Raw genomic sequence first — 19,995 nt, 5'->3', positions numbered from 1 at the left:
CGGCGGGCTGCTGGCGGGGGTGCACATGGTCAAGCTGGGCCCTCTCCAGCGGCCGACGCTGTGCTCTGGCTGCGGCCTCGTTGCAGAGCTGTCTGGGAGTTTTATAAAAAGCTAAACGTTTCCCTGAAGTATGTCCCATTAGTCCCACCAGCAGGTACTGACGCACTGGGTCACACAGAGACTTGTGTGCGACCGTTCACACCACTTGAATGTGGACCACCCTGAGTGGCCGTCCTCAGGAGAACGGATCAGCGCGGCGGTTCCAGAAATACCGCGGAGGGACCGCCCGGAGCGGAGAGCTCTGAGCCAGTGTTACACACGAGCAGTGTGGAGAAAACTCAGATGATTACAGACACTGTGTGAAAAAACCAGACCTTTTGCCAAAAAAATGTATGGTGTGGGCCCATTTACATAAAACTAGGAAAGGCAGACTGTGTCCAGCGACAGAAGGCACACAGTGGCTTCCTGGGGGTGTGGGACACGATTGTGATGGGAGTGGTGGTTTCCTGGACACAGACACAGGCCTAGATTTAGCACTCTATGCCCTTTAGGTGGGTGTGGCTTATGGTCTGTTATCAATCAGTAAAATTTAAAAAAAATAGTTACCTGAGGATTAAGCCTTGCCTTTTGTCCACAGAATCCCAACAAATGAACATTATATAAGTTGTCCTTTAAGGGAGGTGTCTTTTCTATGTGGAAACAAACAGCTACCCTTCCAGGACCGGAGCCATCAAACGCCATTCTGGGCCGCGGCGGGACGGCCGTGCTGGCTACGGACGGAGACTCGGAGAAACCGTGCCTGCCGGCTTCCCGGGCTCTGGGGGGCCCGGTGGCCCTGCCCACCTTCCTCAGGCCCGTTTATCTCTAGTTCCCCTCCTTATGGACCAGTGTTTTCCAGGATACAAATGAGAGGCTTCTCTTGTAGCGGAAGGGAGATGCTCTGGTATGCTGGCAGGTACCGCACACGGGCGTCCGTGCTTCCGGCTCGCTTCCGTGCGGTTGGTGGGTTTTCACTGGCATTGGAGCTGCTCCTTCTTGGCTCCTGAGGGGTCAGATCTCAGCGTGCAAGGAGCCCAAATGCAAAGTCTTGCGCGTACAGACATGCGTGGGGAATGTCCACGTTTTACCTGTTTTCCCATATTCACTGTTGAAAAACTGGAAACCGTTGGAAAAAAAAAAAAACTTTAATAAAAAGATTTCTCGTTCAAAGTGAAGGACAGAGAGGGAAAAGACCAGAAGATGAGTGCAGACCCTTACGGCGCCTCCTCCTAGACTGCAGCATGTCGGCAGCGTCGAAGGAACTGTAGAACCCGGCTGATGAGAAGCATTCTTTCCTAAGAGCCCAGGCATTCATGTTTCCTTTAGTGCTCTGTCTTTTCCTTGAAAGATTTATTTTTTCTTTTCAAGATAATCTTATGTGCTCTGAATATCTTACTGCCATTAGCAGAGAGGAGTCCTTTTCATCAGCTGTTCTCGCAGAGTTCAGAGCCCGGTAATCCTGTGAACGTGGCCTTGAGCAGCTGGCAAGTGTCGGGACGCGCACTCCGGTGGCTCTGTGGTGTGGCTCTGTGGTGTCCGTGTGCTGTGGGAGAATTGCTGATCCTGGAGCCGCAAGGTGTGCGCTCAGGCTTTCCCTCCAGTCGTCTCTTTGTGTTTGCCGGTTTGTCTCTTGCTTGGGAACAAGTACTTAAAAAGGACTTTGCTCCAAAAGTCCTATGATGATCTGCGAATCCCCCATCTTGTGCTCTGACAGGCCCGGAGCCCTGTTGGCTCCGTCTCAGAGCTATGGTTCTGCTGCCACGTGCTCCGATGGTCCTTGGTGAGCCCCAGATCTGCCCCTCATCCCCACCCATGTGACCCGCCCCTCCTTACAGGCACCATCCTCTGTTCTCAGGTCTTCTGTCGTCCTCTGTCTGGTAGCTGCTTGGAAAGGGCACTGGGGAGGGTCCGCCTGTGAGGCCTTCCCTGTGTGCCTGTGCCTCCTACCTCGCCCTCCCCGAGTGTGACCGAGAGCACCGGCGGAGCTGGGCGCCGCTCTTCCTCGGGGCCCGAGAGCTCTGCTGCCTTCCCGCCTACTGATCCTGAGCTCGGGCACTCGTGCCCGTTTCCTCGGTCCTGGGTGTTTGCGTGCCGCTCACCCGTGCTTGGCTGCAGGTCTGTCTCCGTCACTGTGCTGGGACTCGGTGGTCCCTTTTAACCTGAAAGCTCACGTCCGTAGTCGAGGGTCCCGGTCCGCGCCCTCCTCGTTGATTTCCTGTGCGCTGTGTCTCTCTTGTCCTTGCTTTGGGACTCCTGCTCTCTGCATGCTGGATCTCACGCCTGGTCCTTTGTTTGATTTCTTTGTTTTCTTCCCCTTTGATGTTCTGATCTACTCGATGGAGGACTCTGTTATCTCCCCCCTTCATCAGTGGGATTTTTCACTCCTGTCCTGGTTTTGATTTCAAAGAATACTTGTTCTCTGACAATTCTTTCCTCGTAGCATCCTGTTCTTGGGGATGGTTTTCTTCTCTTAGATCCCTGAGAATATGAACGATAGCTCTGAGTTTTCTAAAACGCTTTTCTTCTCCCCCCAGCGTCTGTGTTTCTGCCTGGCTGCCTTGAGCTCTCCGCGGCTGGTGCTGGGTTTTCAGGCACTGGGCTGCCGGCTCACGGCCAAGGTGCGGCAGGAGCCGTAGGCCGCCGGGCCTCTGGCCGAGCTTCTCCCCATGCGGCGAGAGCATTCTGCTCTGCACGCCCGAGTCGGGTGCCAGTAGGGACGTGGGGGATGGAGCTGACCAGTGAGTCAGAGGACTGAGATGTAGCGTGCTGTAGTCCTGGGTGTCTGTCTGGGGTACGTTTTGATTTTTGTGTATATTTAGGGCATTTATAAGTCCGGCTTAGTGAGGCTGTGTAGCTGTTGGAACGGGTACAAAGGACAGGAGGCCACCGCGCCGTCACGCGTCGGGCCAGTGTCTCCTTGGTGGCACATAACGTAATGGGGTAGCCTCCGTTTGGTGCCGCCTTGGCGGTGATGGGCCGTGTGGGCGGCATGTGGCTCTAAGTTCTGTGCCCCCCCTGGGGCCTGTGCCCCCCTCTGGGGTGGAGGCCTGGCCTGGCGGTGAGGCTGAGGGTGAGCGTGAAGGAAGCCTGCGTCCACTGCGGAGCCCGGCGGTGCCGTGGGCCGCCCGCAAGTGAGCCCGTGCTCTGTCTGCCCTGGACTGGAGCTCCCGTGCCTCTGGGGGGGAAACGTAAAGTGTCAGGAGCTGACGGCCTGTGGCAGCGGTGCCTGCGGGAAGCACGTCGTCGTCGGGGAGGCGGCATGTCTGTGTCCGCGTGACCCAACGTGTCAGTGCTGCGCGTGTCGCTGGGGCATTGGATGTCGTGTGTTGGGCTTCACGCCGCATTCGTGCCCTGTGAATGTGGACAGCGAGAGAATCGGGTTTGCTCTTGGTGTGAGAGTCACCAGGAAAGGGGGTCCTGCAGCACGTTCTGCACTGTGACCAACCAGGACGTCGCCTGTGCTTTGGGGCCGACGTGGGAGAGCCACGGAGTTTCCGCCTCTGTCCTCAGATGGTGCTGCTGGTTCATTGGGTGGCAGCTTGCCCCACACAAGCAGGTGGGGGTCTGCAACTTCGTGCAGGTCCCTCCGGGCGGCGAGGAACGCGGGCGCCTGCCTCGTCAGGGAGCCCCGGGCGCCGCACCCCTTTCTGCCCGGTCTGTGAGTCCCCGGAGTCCGAGGAGACGGCCCTCTTCGCGGTTGTTCTATGGTGCACCCGCTGTGGGGAAGGAAGGGCCGTGTGGGCTTCCGCAGGGGAAGGGGGGCGAGCGGTCCGGCGGCAGCCGCAGTGGGCTGCTGGTCAGAAGGCGCAGGCGGGGGCGGGCGCAGGGGGTCTTCGAGACCAGCACGCCGCGTCAGCTGCATCGCTGAGAATACAGCGTTTTCTTTTTGGTCGTTTGACTTCCTGACTTGAAACCCTCCTGCGGCTTCTGGATCTGAGGGCCAAGTTCCTGCTTCATGGCCTCACCCTTCTTGTGGCCCTCCCCCCGGCACCCCTGCTCACCCCTCGCTGGATTCCCTATTCCCAGCGCAGCTCCCACCCTGCACCCGCGTCTCTGTGCTGCTCTCCCTCCTCCCCCATGGTCCCTAGCGCCCTGCCGTGGTCAGGAAGCACTGGAGAAGCACTGGGAAACCAGAGGGAGGAGACCTTCCCCTAGGACGCCTGCAGTCCACCTGGGGGACGGGCCGGGACACGGCGATGACACGAGGCTGCCCGCCCGCCCCATGCAGTGTGGACATGCGGCCGTGTGCGGCTCGGGTCTCGGGCACCTAGAGCTGTTTGCTGAGCCCTTCCCACTGCTCCCTCCCGGCCCCCCTCCCCCGGCCCCCCCGCTGCTCCCCGAGCGCTGACCACCCTCCGGCCCCCTGTTCTGTTGGGTTCCCGAGGGCGGGGGCCTGGTCTCGTTTCCAGCTGCGAGGTTGCCCTTGAGGACGGCGTGCCTGGCACGCACAAGCCGTCGTGATTGTCAGTGACTGTGCGCACCTCGGGGGGCCAGGCTCCGCTCGGGGCTGTTGGCCTGATTGCACAGAACAGGAAGTGACGCCGTCAAAGACCAGAGTGACGTGAACTTTCTTCTCATGCGTCGGGGGGCTGAGTAACGACCCCGTTCAGCAGGTGCTCCCCGCGTGGGGCTCGCACGCTCACGGCACCTGTGCCCGCGAAGACTCCGCACAGGTGTGTTGTGAGGGACGTACGTGGCGTCTGTTTTTAAGGTTTGTTTGTTTGTTTGTTTTTAAGGTCTTGTGGTCTGATTCTTCAGTAACATCAGTAACCAAATCTCCCTCTGAAGTGACTGAATTTATTTCAAAGGTAAGGTGGTTCAGGGCTCCTCTGGAAACCCCAAAGGCTCGGTGTAATACCGCAGTGACCGGATGGCCTCCCTCAGCCGACAGAGCGGGTGACGCGTGCGTGACCGCCCGGACAGGGCCCTCGGTGCCGCGGTCTGCACCCCTTGCCGTTGCTGCCGGCGAGAAGCGGCAGGACGCTGAGGCCGGTGCAGGCGGCTGAGGGCGGTCGGCCTCGGTTACCCTGCGGACACGGGCGGAGTCCGGTCCCGGTGCCATCTCTTGTCCGTACGATTCGTCCTCGGGTCGCTTCTGCAAGTGCCATCCAAGCGCAAGCTTCCGCTGCTCGGTAGATGCAGACCCCAGCCTCCCCGCACAGGCACGTGCGTGGGCACCTCCAGGGCTCACACGTGTCTGCCGCCCGCTGGCCGGGCTGTCGCGGTGAACCGCGTCTTGAGCGTCTTTGTCAGTCCTCTGTGTCTCCTAGGGTGACGTGCTGAAAGTGTCTCCAACGCGAGTGTCCGTCTCTGCGCTAGGGTCAGGACGCCGGCCGGTGGGGGTCCGGTTGGCGGACCGTGCCTCGAGGGCTTGGGCAGGAGTCGTTTGCTGTCGCCTGTCCTCTGGCCTGTCAGCTGCGCTCTCTGGAATGACTGACCCCGCACTGGCACGCGCAGTTCCCTCTGTGACACTGAGAACGTGGGGTGTCCTCCCCGCGCGCCTGTCCACCTGCGGAGCGTCCACGGCTCCGGGCTGCGCTGGCGCTGGCGCTGGCGGGAACACGGAGCCCCCCGGGCTCTGACGGTGCGTCACGCTCCCCTGGCTTTGCCCTCTCTGAGCTTCCTGAGAATCGGGTTCCTGGTCTCTCGTTTCAGAGAACCTTCCCGTGGGCTCCTCCGACGCCTCCATCCGCCTCTCGTCCTGGGACTTGAGCTCTCTTCGCACCTTTGACGTTGTTCACAGCTCTCGGTGCCCTTTCCTGTTTCTGGTTCTTTCCGCTGTGTGTTCTGGTCAGACGATTTCCACTGCCCTGCTCTCGGGCTCCCTGACGTCCAGCCCGCGGCTCTGCCCGGCTCATGGTTGTGTGCTGAGTTCTTCATCTCTGGGACGGTGGTTTCTGTTTTTCCTCGGTTTCCCACTGGACACGTCGTCCAGCAGAGTTTGCTCTCTCTGCTGAGGTTTCCATTCGTTGTCCTGCGTGTTGTCCGTTTTTTCGCGGAACCCTTCAGTACGCGAGTCGCGGTCGCTGACCGTCCCGGCCTGGTGGTTCCCGCAGGCAGTTACCTCTGAGCCGGGCTCTGGTGATATTCGTCACAATGCTTTTCATTCCCCCTTATTTTTTTCTGCATCGTGTAATTTTTGATGGATTAGACATCATGTTTAGAAAACACAGAGGCGGGGGGAAAGGGTACATCTGTCCGGAAAAGGGCGTGCTGCCGCCTTTCCCAGCCCCCAGTGGGGTTCTTGATTCGGTCTGATCAGCGCTGGGGCTGGGGCTGGGTTTTGTCGCTGCTACAGTTATGTCCACACACACCACCCCCCGGCCCTTGGAGGTTTCGGCTTCCTCTGGTTGACGGCAGCAGGTACCTTGAGCCGGGGGAGAAGGGCCTGCAGTGTCAGAAGTCCCTCTTGGGGGTCCGGCCTCACCTTGGCCCTCAGCTGTTTTGTGTCCATGGCCTGGAGGGGCTCTCCTCGTTCTGTGGGGAGACGGCAGTTACTTACTGCCTAGTGACAGACCGGTGCTGGGGCTGAGACGCTCTCCATCCTCCTGGTCCAGGCTCAGTCCCGGGCACAGGGCGCTTGGGCTTCTCTGTCCCTTTCTTCGCCAGCAGCAGCTGGCCTCCTCTTCGTACTGAGGCCGTACCCTCAGCCCAAGAGGGCTTTTGCCCTTTCTTCGGGGCCGGCGGGCCGACTTATTCCTTCCCCCAGAAGCAGGGCATCTTTGCCCATGGCCTAGTGCCGGGAGGAGCCCCTCCCCACCCCTGCCCCACGGAGGCAGGACAGGAGAGCTTTTGGCTCATCTCCAGAAATGGAGGGTTTGCTTGGGCCCTGGGAGCAGGAGCAGTCCTGTTCCTCCCCGGCTTACGGGCTTCCGTCTTGCATTTAGAGAAGGCTCCAGGGAAGGCGTAGGTCAGGCTCCCAGGAGCAGCCAGCCGCCACCCCTGCTGCCTTGGAGGGTCTCTCCAGTCTCCTGTGGAAGTGGGCCTGGGAAGGAGGGCACGCTCCCCTGCATCTGGGGCTCTTGGCTGACCAACGTCTGGCCACGCTCAGCCCGTGGGAAGTGTCCGTCTTCTGACCTCTTTGCCTGCTGGCTTGGCTGCACCTCTTCCTCGTGTTGCGCCACAGCAGACAGGGTCATGGTCTTGTCTCTCCGTGGCGGGGCAGGTCCCTCTCGGAGTTCCGCTCACGTGGTGGCCTTGCGGCGGCGTGTCCGTGGGCCCACGGATAGGTACGGTCGTGTCGTCTGTGGAGGTTTTTATAGATGCCTTGGGGGGCGTGATGTTCCTTTGTGGCTTTCCACGTCCTCAGTGGAGGTGGAGCCCGGACGGCTGAGAGCAGGGCGGGTTGTAGCGTCCCGCAGGTGTCCGTACCTTGGCGCCTGCCGTCTCTCAACCGGGAGAGGCCCGTGTCAGGTGAATTTTGACGACGTCCCGTGCTTTTCCATCTGTTTCAGTTACCCCAGCTGCACCCCGAGGACAACCTGGACAAGTTCACTCCTTGCTTAGCCGGCCCGGATTCCTTTTACGTTGAGCGAAACCACGTGGATCTGGAAGCGGACCTGAGGTGAAGCCACCTGCACTTGCCCGTGGGGTGACGTGGGGCGGGGCCGGAGCGGGGCTGCGCACCTGAGCGGCCTGGGCATGCCAGCAGTCTGGGTCCCGGAGGCGTCCCTCGGGGTTTCCCTCACTTACGGGAGAGCCTGGTGGAGCTGCCGCACGGGCAGGGCCCTGAGGACGCGCGTGGAGCTGCCCAGCGCACTCCTGCTCCCTGTGGTCCTGACCGTCGGAGGGAGTCGAGTGCAGTCACTGTCTCTGTTCTGCCCTGGAGACTTGAGGCTGCTGCGGGACAGCAGTGGGGCCTGGTGGAGTCCCCTAAGCCCGTGCCTCCTGGCCGTGGAGCACACTGTGGACGGGGCAGCAGGCAGACAGGGCCGGTCTGCTTCCTGGGTCTGGGCCCCGCGTCCCAGCCCCAGTGACGCACGCAGGTGCAGCCTGGCGGCGCACGCCGCGGGACACAGCCACGGGCCGACCCTGCCCTCGGGGATCGGAGCAGGGAGGACGCCCGGGGCTCCCGGTCACTGCGCTCTCCCGCGCGGCGTCCCGTAGCTGAAATCGGACTCGGGCTCCCGGTCACTGCGCTCTCCCGCGCGGCGTCCCGTAGCTGAAATCGGACTCGGGCTCCCGGTCACTGCGCTCTCCCGCGCGGCGTCCCGTAGCTGAAATCGGACTCGGGCTCCCGGTCACTGCGCTCTCCCGCACGGCGTCCCGTAGCTGAAATCGGACTCGGGCTCCCGGTCACTGCGCTCTCCCGCGCGGCGTCCCGTAGCTGAAATCGGACTCGGGCTCCCGGTTCGTTTTCGGTAACAGCGATTCTAATGCCCACAAACCCCTTTGTTTCATTTTTAGGTATTTGGCTTCATTACCTCCTCACGTGCTAAAAACCGAGCAGGTCAGGAAATTCTTCAGCTCCTCGTCTCCCACCCAACAGCTTCAAAGTCCAAGTGAGTGTGCGACGGGGTGACGTGAAGATGGAAACCTCTTGATTTCCTGCATACGTGATGGCCTTTATCTCGACTTGCAGGTGCCGGCACCCCTTCCCTCTCTAAAGTGGGCACCGTGCTGGGCGCGTCCGGAAGGTGAGGCGCCTGTGGCAGCTGCATGTCTCAGTCCGCGGAGAGATGGCTTGTCACTGCGTGGCGATGATTGTTTGTACAGCGAGGCCGTCCTTGCTCTTAGTCTTGATACTGTCGTGAGGGCAGTGGGACGGACACTCCAGTTGATGATCTCTCTGTGTAAAGAAAGTGGTTCTCTGAGCCCCCGGAGTTGGAAGTCCCCAGGACTCTTATCGCAAAAGCCAATTTCCGGGCCCTGCACACCCTAGGAAACCAGAATTTCAGAAACTCTTCATTTTTATAGGCTCCCAGGGAGCGATTATGCCCGAGAGGTGGCAGGGCCACTGCTCCAGGGGTCCTCCGTCAGCAGGAGGCCTGACGGTGACAGTGGCGGTGCTCAGGTGACAGGCTGCCGTTGCCGCGGGCCGGCCTCGCAGACAGTGACGCGTGCGCACGCACTCTTGAACACGGGGGCTTCCAGAGGGCTGCCTTTTCTCCTCACCGCGGCCTGCGGTCTCCCGGGTACACTGTGAATGTGGGGGTGTGCGGTCTGGGCTGGAGGGGCCGAGGGCAGAAGGCAGGACGGCGAGCGCTCCTTCCATCCGCTGCTGGGGCGCGCACTCGCGCAAACGTTAAAGGGTCAGCGGTCAGGTGCACTTAGGATTCTCAGTATCCTGCTCAGACAGAGTAACAGACCGGGCAGCTCGGTCCAGAGTCCGGTGGTGACACGGTGGCACACGTCCCCACATACAAACACACGCACACCTGCAGGGGGTGGTGTTGAGGGCAGTGGCAGGAAAGGACAGAGGTACCGCAGTGGGCGTGGCCTCGGGTACGGCCCAGCACGGGGAGCCCACTCCGCCCGTGTGTGGGGGGCTGCGGGCCTGGGAAGACCACCTGTCTGCTGTCCCCACAGGCCTGTGTGCGGCGTGGCCGGTGTCCCCTCGTCTCAGAGCGGCACGCAGCACCACCTGCAGCACGCGGCCAGCGCGGCCGCCTTGCCCCACTGCTCCCACACGGGGGGTGCGGGCTCGGCGCTGGCCTACCGGGCCCAGATGGACTCCTCGCCTGCCATCCTGATGCCCTCCGGGCTGCAGCCCCCTCAGACCCAGGAGCAGAACGGAATCCTGGACTGGCTTCGGAAGCTGCGCCTGCACAAGTACTATCCCGTCTTCAAGCAGCTTACCATGGAGAAGGTATGTGCGTGAGTGCGTGGGCTGCAGAGGCGGCGTCTGCACTGCCCCTGATGGGGAATTCCCGCCGCCTGGTATTCAATGCCTGTATGTGTGCCCCGAGTCCTGCATGCCCACCGGGGCTGGGGGGTGGCCCTGGGTGTGCATTGGAAGCCCTCTTGCTGCTGAGGCGAGGACTCCGGCCGGATGGGTTCTGAACAGCTTTGTTCTTGTTTTTTTGTAAGAGAGGCTGGGGTCTCCGTGTGATAGGTACTCGGAGTGATAGGAAGGCCACTGTGTCTCCGGCAGCCGTTCCCATAGACTTGGCGAGCTCCGGGCACACGCACCCTGTTAGATGCCCTCTGCCTGGGTCGTGCGTGTGCGGGACCGCGGTGCCCGAAGGGCCTGCTGTGCCCGGCACCCAGGTGCTTGCCTCCAGGGAAGCTGCTTTTGGTGATCAACTGATTGACGGTCACACAGCTCCAAGGAATAGACGAGTTTTATATGTCTTTGAAACAGTCCTACAAAGATTTTTTTTTTTTTTTTTAAGAGATGGGGGCAGGGGGAGGGGCAGAGGGAGACAGACTCCCTGCTGAGCGCGGGCCCTGCCCGGGGCTGATCCATGGACTTGGAGATCACCTGTGCTGAAATCAAGAGCCGGGTGCTTAACTCACTGAGCTACCAGGCGCCCTGGAAATTATTTTTTACAACAGAGTTCTAATGAGCATTTTTTTGTTGTTAAAGAAAATTCTGGAATTTCTGAAGTCTTGGCGTCACTGAGCAAACGGAGTTTGACCCATGGCCCTGTTTGAGCTCTGATGCCCCTGCTGGACACAGTCCCTTGGTGCTTCTATCTCTGTGAAAATCTTTGTCTGAAAATCTGCAGTTGAACCTGGAAGTCAAGCTTTTAGAACAAAATAGGCAGCTTCTAAGTACATTTGTAATACTCTTGGCTTAAGAATCCTAAGAAAACAACAGATACTGCTTTAATGGAATGTGGGAGTTGAACATTAGCCGTAAAAAGCGCGGTGTGAGCTGTGGTGAGAACCGGACTGTACTGTTGGCTTCGTAGAAGACGCGCGGGTCATTCGCCCGTTCAGTCCCGGCGGCTCCGGCGCTTCCCGACCACTTGCTTCCCAGCCGAGTTGCTTTGCCCGTGAAATGAGGGTGATTTTCACACACAAGAGCTGTGGGGGCTCCCCTGTTTACAGGAGGATAAATGGCTCACGCCTGAGGGGCTGAGGGTCCCTGGACAGGAGAGGTGCACCCCCACGGATGCGGGAACTGCGAGACGTTTTCTTGAGTCCCCCACACAGCGCGGCCCTTCCTGCTGCCCTGTCTTCTTCAGGCCGCGTGCGGAGGGCCCAGGGGACAAGGCCTCTGAGCCTCATATGCAAAGGGAGCGTTGCGTATTTTGAACAAGGGACACCATGTCTTTAGCAGTGGACTGTTGTGGTGTTCCCATGGCCTTTTTTTTCTCCCTAAAGATTTTTTTTTTTTTTTAAAGATTTTATTTATTTGACAGAGTTCACAAGTAGGCAGAGAGGCAGACAGAGAGAGGGGGAAGCAGGCTCCCCGCTAAGCAGAGAGCCTGATGTGGGGCTCGATCCCAGGACCCTGAGATCATGACCTGAGCTGAAGGCAGCGGCTTTAACCCACTGAGCCACCCAGCTGCCCCTCTCCTAAAGATTTTATTTATGCATTTCACAGAGAGGGTGAGCAGGAGAGAGATCAAACACAAGCAGGGGGAGTGGGAGAGGGAGAAGCAGGCTCCCCTGAGCAGGGAGCCCGAAGCGGGACTCAATCCCTGCCTCATGACCTGAGCCGAAGCAGATGTGTCATGACTGAGCCCCCAGACGCCTGACCCCCAAGGCTTTCCTTACCCAGTTAGAGTTGGTCTGTTTGCATACGCTGCTGGCAGGGTGTAGTTATTAATATGGCAGGTTCTTTGTTTTCAAGTCCTAATTGAGTCTCAATAACTTTGTAATGTGTTTCTTTTCTGGAAGTTTCTGAGCCTCACGGAGGAAGATCTGAATAAATTTGAGTCCCTCACAACGGGCGCAAAGAAGAAGCTCAAGACACAGCTGGAGCTGGAGAAGTGCGTGTGATGCCGGACGCCCCTTCCTCCCCGCGGGATCCGTGGCTCCCAGTGGGCTCCTAATCGGATGGGGGCCCCCGTGGGGGTGACCTTTGGGTGGCCCGGGAGGCGAAAGACTTCACCGGAGGTGGAACCCAGGGGACAGGGTGCTGAGGAGAGGCTGTCCACCGCAGGGGTGGGGCTTTTTGGAAAAGGGGAGGGGGACAGTGTGGCTTCTCCCCCGTTTTTGGGACCCGTGCCGGTCGTAAGTCACCCAGGGGCCGTCTGGAGTCTCGGGGGGTTCTGAGATGGGTCACCTCATAGGCCTGCATTAAGCCCGAGGGTCATTCCAAAAGCCCCTCGGTACTAAGCCGGGGCTCACAAGCACTTCCTGCCAAACGCCCTGGATCAGATGGCCTGGGTTGGGGATGGAAGCTTCACTCGTGATCACAGTCACACGGTGTGGTTGGGTCCGCCAGGAAAGGCCCTTTGCATCCACCAAATCAGAGTGCATCGTGTCCCACCTATGAGGACGGTTAGGGGCGGTCACCCTGCTGTGGCCCCTGGGCCCTGCTGCAGAGCTGGGGCCACGGGAAACACTTTTGTGGCCAAAGACCCAGATGCTCACCTGTTCGCACGATCTCTTGTGGCACAGGGAGAAGTCGGAGAAACGGTGCCTGAACCCTACAGCCCCGCCCCCAGTCACCAGCAGCGGCGTGGCCCGTGTCCCCCCCACCAGCCACGTCGGGCCCGTGCAGGGTGTGCGAGGCCCCCACGCTGCAGGTGGGTGAGGACTGGGCGGCCTTGAGCGGGGTTAGGCGCTTCCTTCGGAGGGGAGTTGTCAGCGCGCGGCACGCGCACCCTTTCGCCACTTGCGTCTTTTGAGCATTTATAGTTTCTGTTGATTATTGTAGCCTTTATCATTCCCACCGTGAGAGAATAGGAGGGACGTTTGGGTTAGAAGCTGGAGACCAGTGATTCAGCTGAAGTCGTAGAAGCGGAGGAATTAGATCCAGAAGCTGCAGGGCAGGAGGGAGAGGAGGGGGACCCTGAGCAGATGGAGATTCGCTTCCTCCCTGGGAGGGCGCGGACGGGCCCCGTGTAGGTCCCTGCCTCGCAGGTCTGTGTCGAAGCGCCCAGGCTGCGTGTGCGCAGCTGCCCCGTCGCGGGTGCTGGGAGCCACGGGGCGGCCTCCGCTCCCTGCCTTCACCCGCACGGTCGGGGCGCAGGGCACCCTGCACGCCTGGCAAGCCTCAGGGCGACGGGGCGCCAGGGAGCGAGAGCCGCAGTGTGTCTTTACAGTGGTTACTGGACTATAAAGCTCTTCTGTCCCTTGGCCTCCTAAAATGGGGTGGCTCTCGGTGTTGGGGATGACTACTTCTGCCCCGTGGTGGCCAGGGACCCTTGTCTCTTCCTCTGCGGCCTGTGAGCCGGGCAGTATTGCAGCCCCTGGCCGGAGCCTGGCTGTGCCCACACCTGTGAGGAGGCGGGCGTGGGGCCTCGGGCTGCTTGTTGCCCCCGCATCCCCGGGTCCTGTCACCCCCGCCTCCTGGGGCCGGCGCGGGGCTCCGCAGGACAGTGTGCCGGGAGGCCGGCGGGGAGGGCACGGGAGCCGTGGCCGGCACGACCCACGCCGGCGCCCCTTTTCCGCAGCGCTGCGGGTGGACGTGGAGCCGCCGCCCCAGCAGACGGCGCGGGAGGGCAGCTCCTCCGAGTGCTCCAGCTCGTCACCCAGCCCCATGGGGCTGCAGGCCCGGGACGAGAGCTCGGACAGCGCCGAGGAGAGCGACAGACGTAAGGATGCCCGGCCAGCCTGGGAGCACTGTGCTGCCCCTGCCCAGGCCCGGGCGCCGTGTTGACCGCTCCGTTTCCGCCCGCAGGTGTGGACGTGCACGGGGAGGGCTCGGAGAAGGAGAAGCCCGTCATGCTGCTGAACCACTTCACGTCGGGGTCCACCAGACCCACGGCCCAGGTTCTCCCCGTGCAGAACGAGGCCGGCTCCAGTCCGTCGGGCCACCACCCCCTCCCCACCCAGATGATGGCTGCGGCCTCGCACCTGGCGCCCATCCGGATGCTCAATTCCGTGCACAAGTCGGAAAGGGGGGGCGCGGACATGAAGCTCCTCCCGCCCTCCGTGCACTCTCTGCTGTCTCTCGAAGAAAGGAGTAAACTCTCGGGACCAAGAGGCGGGATCAAAGTGGACAAGAACTTCGGCCACGCCGTGATCGACGCAGCACCCACGCCCACCCCCCAGCAGCCCCTGCAGGTTCTGTCTGCCCTCGCCGAGAGCAGCTCTGTGTCACCCACGGTCTCCTTCGGTCCCCGCACCAAAGTGCACACGTCCGCGCTGGACAGGGTGATGAAGTCGGCTCCGCAGCCGGCCCTGGGGGGGGAGGCCAGCACTGCTGCCGCGGGCACGTCGGGCGCGGTCTTCCACGCGGCCCGGCCCCCCATCAAACTTCTGGTGTCTTCATCTGTCCCCGCGGATTCCGCCATTTCTGGGCAAACTGCCTGTTCGAATAACGTGCAAATAAGCGTGCCCCCTGCAATAATAAAGCCGCGGGCTGCCGTGTGCGCCGCCAGCACCAAAGCTGCCTTCTCCGCGATGGGCAGTGTGCCCCTTGGGCCCCTGCAGGCCAGCTTCTGTGCGAGCAGCAACACTGCCTCTTCCAGCAGCCACCCCTCCGCGTCCTTCGCCAGCATGGCCACCGTGCCCAGCTGCCCAGCCCCCAGCTCCAGCCCCGCGCTCTCCTCGGCCCCCGAAAGCAGTTTCTACAGCAGCGGTGGCGGGGGCGGCGGCGGCGGGGCCGGTGGGGGCGGTGGGGGCTCCCCCGGGAACCTGCCCGCCTCCAGCCAGAACCACCACCACCACCACCACCACCAGCCGCAGTCGGCGCCCCAGCAGCCCGCGCCCGGCCCGCCACCCGGCTGCGTCGTGTGCACGTCGTGCGGCTGCAGCGGCAGCTGCGGCTCGGGGGGCCTGACTGTCAGCTACGCCAACTACTTCCAGCACCCGTTCTCGGGGCCGTCCGTGTTCCCCTTCCCCTTCCTGCCCTTCAGCCCCGTGTGCGGCAGCGGCTACGTGGGCGCCCAGCAGTACGGCGGCGGCGCCTTCCCCGTGGTGCACTCGCCCTACGGCGGCGGCGTGGCCCCCGAGCCGGTGCTGGCCGGCCAGTCCGCCTTCGCCGTGCCACCCATGCCTGGCTTCATGGCGGGCGCGGCGGGCGTGTACCAGGCGCCGGGGCTGGGCGGCGGCGGTGGCTCCGGCCACAAGAAGAGCGGCAACCTGTCGTGTTACAACTGCGGGGCCACCGGGCACCGTGCTCAGGACTGCAAGCAGCCGTCCATGGACTTCAACCGGCAAGGTAAAGGGGGTGGCCACCGAGCGGGCTGCGCTGGGGCACAGAGCACCCCCGTGTGGGGACACCGTGGTCCACAGGCTGCCTCTAGAGCACAGATGCTCCTGGCAGAAGCGTGTCCTTGTCGCTGGGCTGGCCGTGAAGGCCTCCAGAAGGGTCGCATGGTCTCCAGCTGCCCATCGCTGCAGCCTGCTCCTCTCTCCGAGGGGACCGGCCGGCCGGGGGAGGACACGCTGGCCCTGCGAGCCGGGCAGCCCGTAGGGTTGACGGAGCGCCCCGCGGGCCTGGTGCAGGGGTGCGGGTGCTGCGGTGGGCTGTCCTGCTGCTGCTGCTGTGCTGCTGCTCCTGCCCGGGGGACCCGGCCGGTGGGGCGAGGAGGCTGCGTGGTGTTCCCTGCGGCCACACACTCCATCCCCCCACCCCCCATTTTTACTTCCACTCGCTCTCTTTTGTCTCTAGTGCGGGTCCGGTGTGTGTGTGATGTGGGGACACGGGCGTGTTCTCGCTGTAGGCTTGGGAAGGGAGATGAAACCAGGCAGGAGGCGTCTCTGCCAGCTCCGTGGTACTCAGGGCGCGGCCTGGGGTAGTCACCTGGGCTCTGGAGATGTTTGATGGTTGCCCCAGACTTGGGGTTCCACAACCCGCCTGTGCATGTGGTCAGCCAGAGAGCCTTCGAGGCGAGCCAGCTCTGGTGGCAGCTGGGGCGGGCATCCGTGTGCTCACCGCGTGGCCGGCTCCCGGACCCATCAGCCCAGGCCTCTGGCGAGGGTCAGGCCTCCCCAGCCCCCTGCCCGGCCGAGCTCTGGAAGCAAAAGAGAAGTGGCCCAGGGACCGGCCGTGTTACCCCCGAGGCTGATCCACCTGTACGGCTTAGTTTTGGGGGCGGGAGTGAGGAGCGGGGAGAGGGTCTGACAGGGAGTCCGGACTTGCCGCGCCTGCCTGTGGACAGACTCCAGCAGGAGCTTTGGGCAGCTCGGTGGTCGCAGTGATTCAACTCTGGTCTCTTTTCCCCTCTCTCTAGGTACTTTTAGGTTGAAATATGCCCCTCCAGCAGAAAGTCTGGACTCCACAGACTGATACTTTTCTCTGGCAACAGAACACTATTAAGCCATGGAGACATAAGGAAACTTAAATACAAAACTGAGAAGTCTAGTTGCTGTTGAGCTTAATATTTTTAATCCAAAGGTGCTTTACTTTACTAGACTGGGTAGAAAACCTAGCGTAGGAGTGCATCAAACTCAGTTTTATTGCCAAAATCCTAGATTGGAGCTTGACGTCAGGACTCGCCTGGTCGGGGTCTCCGCCGTGGCTGCGATGCGAGACCTCCGTGTCCCGAGGAGCATTGCCGCCGTCGGTCCTTCCAGGCTCACACGAATTCCCGGGCAGCTACGCAAGATCGGAACCGAGACCTGCAGGTCGGAGCGCTCCGCGCGGAGTTCCAGCGGTCGGACTCTTGATACCCCTGCGTGAGGGAAAATGTCGCCTTTGTTTTGTTTTGTTTTTTTGTTATTTGTTTTGTTTTGTTCCTCAAGTGGTTGGACACCAGTCTCTCTGGGTTTTTTCCGGATTGCACTACCGAAGAATGTAAAAGACGTCACTCTCTGCCGTTCTGGGAGACAGACTCCCCGAGACCAGTCAGTGCAAGACACTCAGAGAACCCGTTTTTAAGGAGTCGGCACCAGCAGGCTACGTGACTGGGACACAACAGAGATTTTAGCATTTCCTTCCCTCCTTAAGACACTCGTAGCAGTTTCAAGTCTTTAATTTTTTTTCCCTGCAAATAAATTTAAACTACGTTATTAAGTAGAAATAGTTACTCGCAACAACTTAACGTCTAAGGGTCCAAGTCCCAGAGAGTCCCTAGTTGTCAAAGCCTTGAGAATCCCTTCGTTCCCGGCCCTGCATAGCTTGAAGTCCTGTCGCCGTCCACCGTGACGAAGCTCTCGCAGAGACACGGTGACCGCTCGGCCTTCGTGAGCTGGCTCTGAGGGTTGCTACACGCCCTTAGCAAAGTTGGCAAGTTCTTCCTCTCCACACGGATCTCCCAAGGACCCCGAGGCTTACTGCTAACGGATTCACACTCGAGACAAACATTTCAACAGTGATACAGTCCTATCATTACGAGCAAAAGATTTGAAATGTTCTCCTGTCAACTTCTTTTGTATTAGGCTGTGTATTAGTGGTTAGTTCTCTAAAAATTACCTGAAAACTACAATAGAAAAGTGGTAAGACTCTGAAAGAGCCCACACCAACAGGACAGAGCTCCAAGATCTGCAGAAGTCTAGTTTTATCCGAAGTGGGAGATCAGGCCTCACCATATAGCTCTGTTTCATCCCATGACCATGAAAGCTTCTTGGTCCAAAATTTAGGGACTTAAACCTTTAAAGCTAAAAGGGAATTTTCTGCTCAAATATTATTGCTTTAAACACTAAAGCCTTCAGTATTAAAATGTTGATTGGTAAGGCCTTGCCCAGGGATTTCGCAGTTGAATCTTTATTTAAAACAGAGAAATGTAGTAATATTCAGACTTTTCTTAAAATGGGACAATCAGCCTCATGCCTAATTGGTGTAAATCAAAAGAATACCCTAGAATTTGAGGCTCTGTGATGTGAGGCTTCAAATTTTATGATCACTTTCCTGGCTGGAGGGAAACTAGAGCAGAGTTGTTAACTTTTTTTTTTTTTTTTAAAGGCTTTTGGTAGAATTTTTTAGAGCTTTATTTTAGTAGAGTTTCATTTCTATGCAATGCAGAATTGACAGACCTCTGTATGCTTCTCTCTCTTCCTGGTACACAGTATTACATACAGTTTTGAAGTGATGGTGATGCTTACAACAACTTTTTTGGGGAATGTTACATTGATCTCTTAATTATAAACACTACAAAATGTCAAAATAACGAGAACTGACACAACTTTGCCTTAAAGAGTAGGAGCCTGGAACTTGTCATATGATGTTAAAGGAAGACTTGGGAGTGTCCACTGATGTTTACGATTTTAATATTTCTGAAGGCCGTTATGGTGGCCTGGACATGTGCTGAAAGCCAAACTTTTAAATTTTTTGGTTTTTTAAACAAAGAAATATTTTAAATAAATCCTATTTCAACACAGTGAAATTGTTGAAAACTGTCTCATAACAAAAGAAAAAAAAATCATATTTAGGGTTTCTGTTTTAGTGGTCAGTATCGGGGAATGGAAGTGTCTGTTGTTACCCTGATGACTATTTTGATAAATATTAGAGCTTAGTGTGTTCCATACAACAAAAAACAAAAAATTAAAATAGGAGCTTCGATTCCAAGTAGGACATTCAGATGGAGGTGAATAAGTCCAGACATTGTGCGGCTGCGTTCCAGTCATCAAAGGTCTTAGCAAAATTCCCACTTGTCTTTGAACGTGCATGTGCGGTGTGATGTCGCCAGTGAGGCCATTCCAAGGTGAGAACTGAGAAGCGTGAACGGGAGATACACGGGACACAAAGCCTCCAGCTGCGCATCCGTGGGACTCTTCCCAGGTGAACGCTTGGACTTGGGAATGTTTGCTGGCAGCGTCATCTCTGATAAATTTCTCTCCAAAAGCAACCAAAGTCCGTAAGCCTGAAGAGCAATTTTGCATTTCCTCAGATGTCCTCATCTTTTTAGAAACACAGATCCGACTGACCCTTTCAACTACATAGTCCTTTCCCTGAGATCATGGGCTCAGTTGGCAAAGGCTGTAGCAGCCGGTAGGTGGGGCACAGCCACTTTGCTCTGTGTCGTCTGTCCTATATCAAAGTTTCTATCCCCGTTTTCTCGTCTCCAAGAATGGGGGAAGTGGAATGTACAGATGGAAGTGGAATACGATGTTGGGATAAAAGAACTATTGAATCTTTTTTTTTTTTTAAGCACACACTCAGTTTTCTACCTTCTTTTCTAATTTTTATTTCGTGGTAATATTGAAAATTGGAAACGCGTTTCAGTGTTAACACTTGTCATTGCTGAAGAGCACCGAGGAGATGGGAGCTAGCACTTACGACGACGACGACAAAATTCCTTTCTTTGAAGCCGGTATGTGTGATTGGGTATGAAAAACCACCACCACCAACCAGCGTCATCTGTGATCTCCCGATGACAGGAGTCGGCTTGTGAATATAGTAGCTAGTAGGTTCAGTGTTTTAATTCACTATTTAGAAGTCACTGTAGCTAGTTTGCACTACACCGTGCGGGGGCACGGAGGCCCGGTAGCAACCCCGCCCAGCGTCCCACAGCTGCTGCGGCGCGTCCCCGCAGGGGCACCGGCCGATCTGACCCATCTGGATCGGACCGAGGCTTGCTCTGGGCTCGCTCCAGTGTTGCTGGGGAGTGCTGGCCCAGTGGAATCGGGCTGCGTCCTCCTCACTCTGTCATTTTGTACTCTTCCTGCTTCTGTGGTGGGTTCTTTGATGCCTTGCTAGTTTTACGTACTGGTTAGCGATGGCGTATGTATTGAGTCTTACGGATGGTAAGGGAAACCGTGTCCCTCCCAGAGCATGGATGGGCCTGTGGAACCCGAGCAGGTGGATGTCCTTTTCAAAGTGCAGATGACTCCCAAAGAATGAGTCAGGGGACGTTTAAAGCCATGGGTTCTGAAGAGGCTCAGTTTGCAAAATCCTGAGGTTCTTGAACGAATTTAGTCAACACTCACAAAACCACATACTTGCTGGTTGAGGCCAAAGGTCAACTTGACTACACTGTTCTTGGGGGAGGGGAGCTCAGTGTGGCTCAT

At 58.7% G+C, this 19,995-nt stretch overlaps 1 protein-coding gene across 2 annotated transcripts in view; it reads left to right on the top strand.

Annotated features, from left to right (window-relative positions):
• ZCCHC14 (zinc finger CCHC-type containing 14) overlaps positions 1-18,371 on the top strand; it is a 53,608-nt gene extending 35,237 nt beyond the window's left edge. The window contains exons 4-13 of one of the 2 annotated variants that reach the window (XM_045076401.1): positions 4,776-4,847; positions 7,494-7,603; positions 8,446-8,540; positions 8,621-8,675; positions 9,568-9,847; positions 11,830-11,921; positions 12,556-12,683; positions 13,554-13,694; positions 13,781-15,265; positions 16,281-18,371. In XM_045076401.1, coding sequence (XP_044932336.1) covers positions 4,776-4,847; positions 7,494-7,603; positions 8,446-8,540; positions 8,621-8,675; positions 9,568-9,847; positions 11,830-11,921; positions 12,556-12,683; positions 13,554-13,694; positions 13,781-15,265; positions 16,281-16,336 — 2,514 coding nt within the window. In that variant the 3' untranslated portion in view covers positions 16,337-18,371. The remainder of the gene's footprint in view (positions 1-4,775; positions 4,848-7,493; positions 7,604-8,445; positions 8,541-8,620; positions 8,676-9,567; positions 9,848-11,829; positions 11,922-12,555; positions 12,684-13,553; positions 13,695-13,780; positions 15,266-16,280) is intronic. The other variant, XM_045076402.1, reaches the window with a different exon arrangement.
• The last annotated feature ends 1,624 nt before the right edge of the window (positions 18,372-19,995 follow it).

The sequence above is a fragment of the Mustela putorius genome, unplaced genomic scaffold (genome assembly GCF_011764305.1).
Source record: "Mustela putorius furo isolate JIRA1106 unplaced genomic scaffold, ASM1176430v1.1 tig00000174_pilon_pilon_pilon, whole genome shotgun sequence".
Taxonomy (NCBI): Eukaryota; Metazoa; Chordata; class Mammalia; order Carnivora; family Mustelidae; genus Mustela; species Mustela putorius.
The sequence above is the reverse complement of the archived record's forward strand: the minus strand, read 5'-3'. Positions and strand labels throughout refer to the sequence as shown.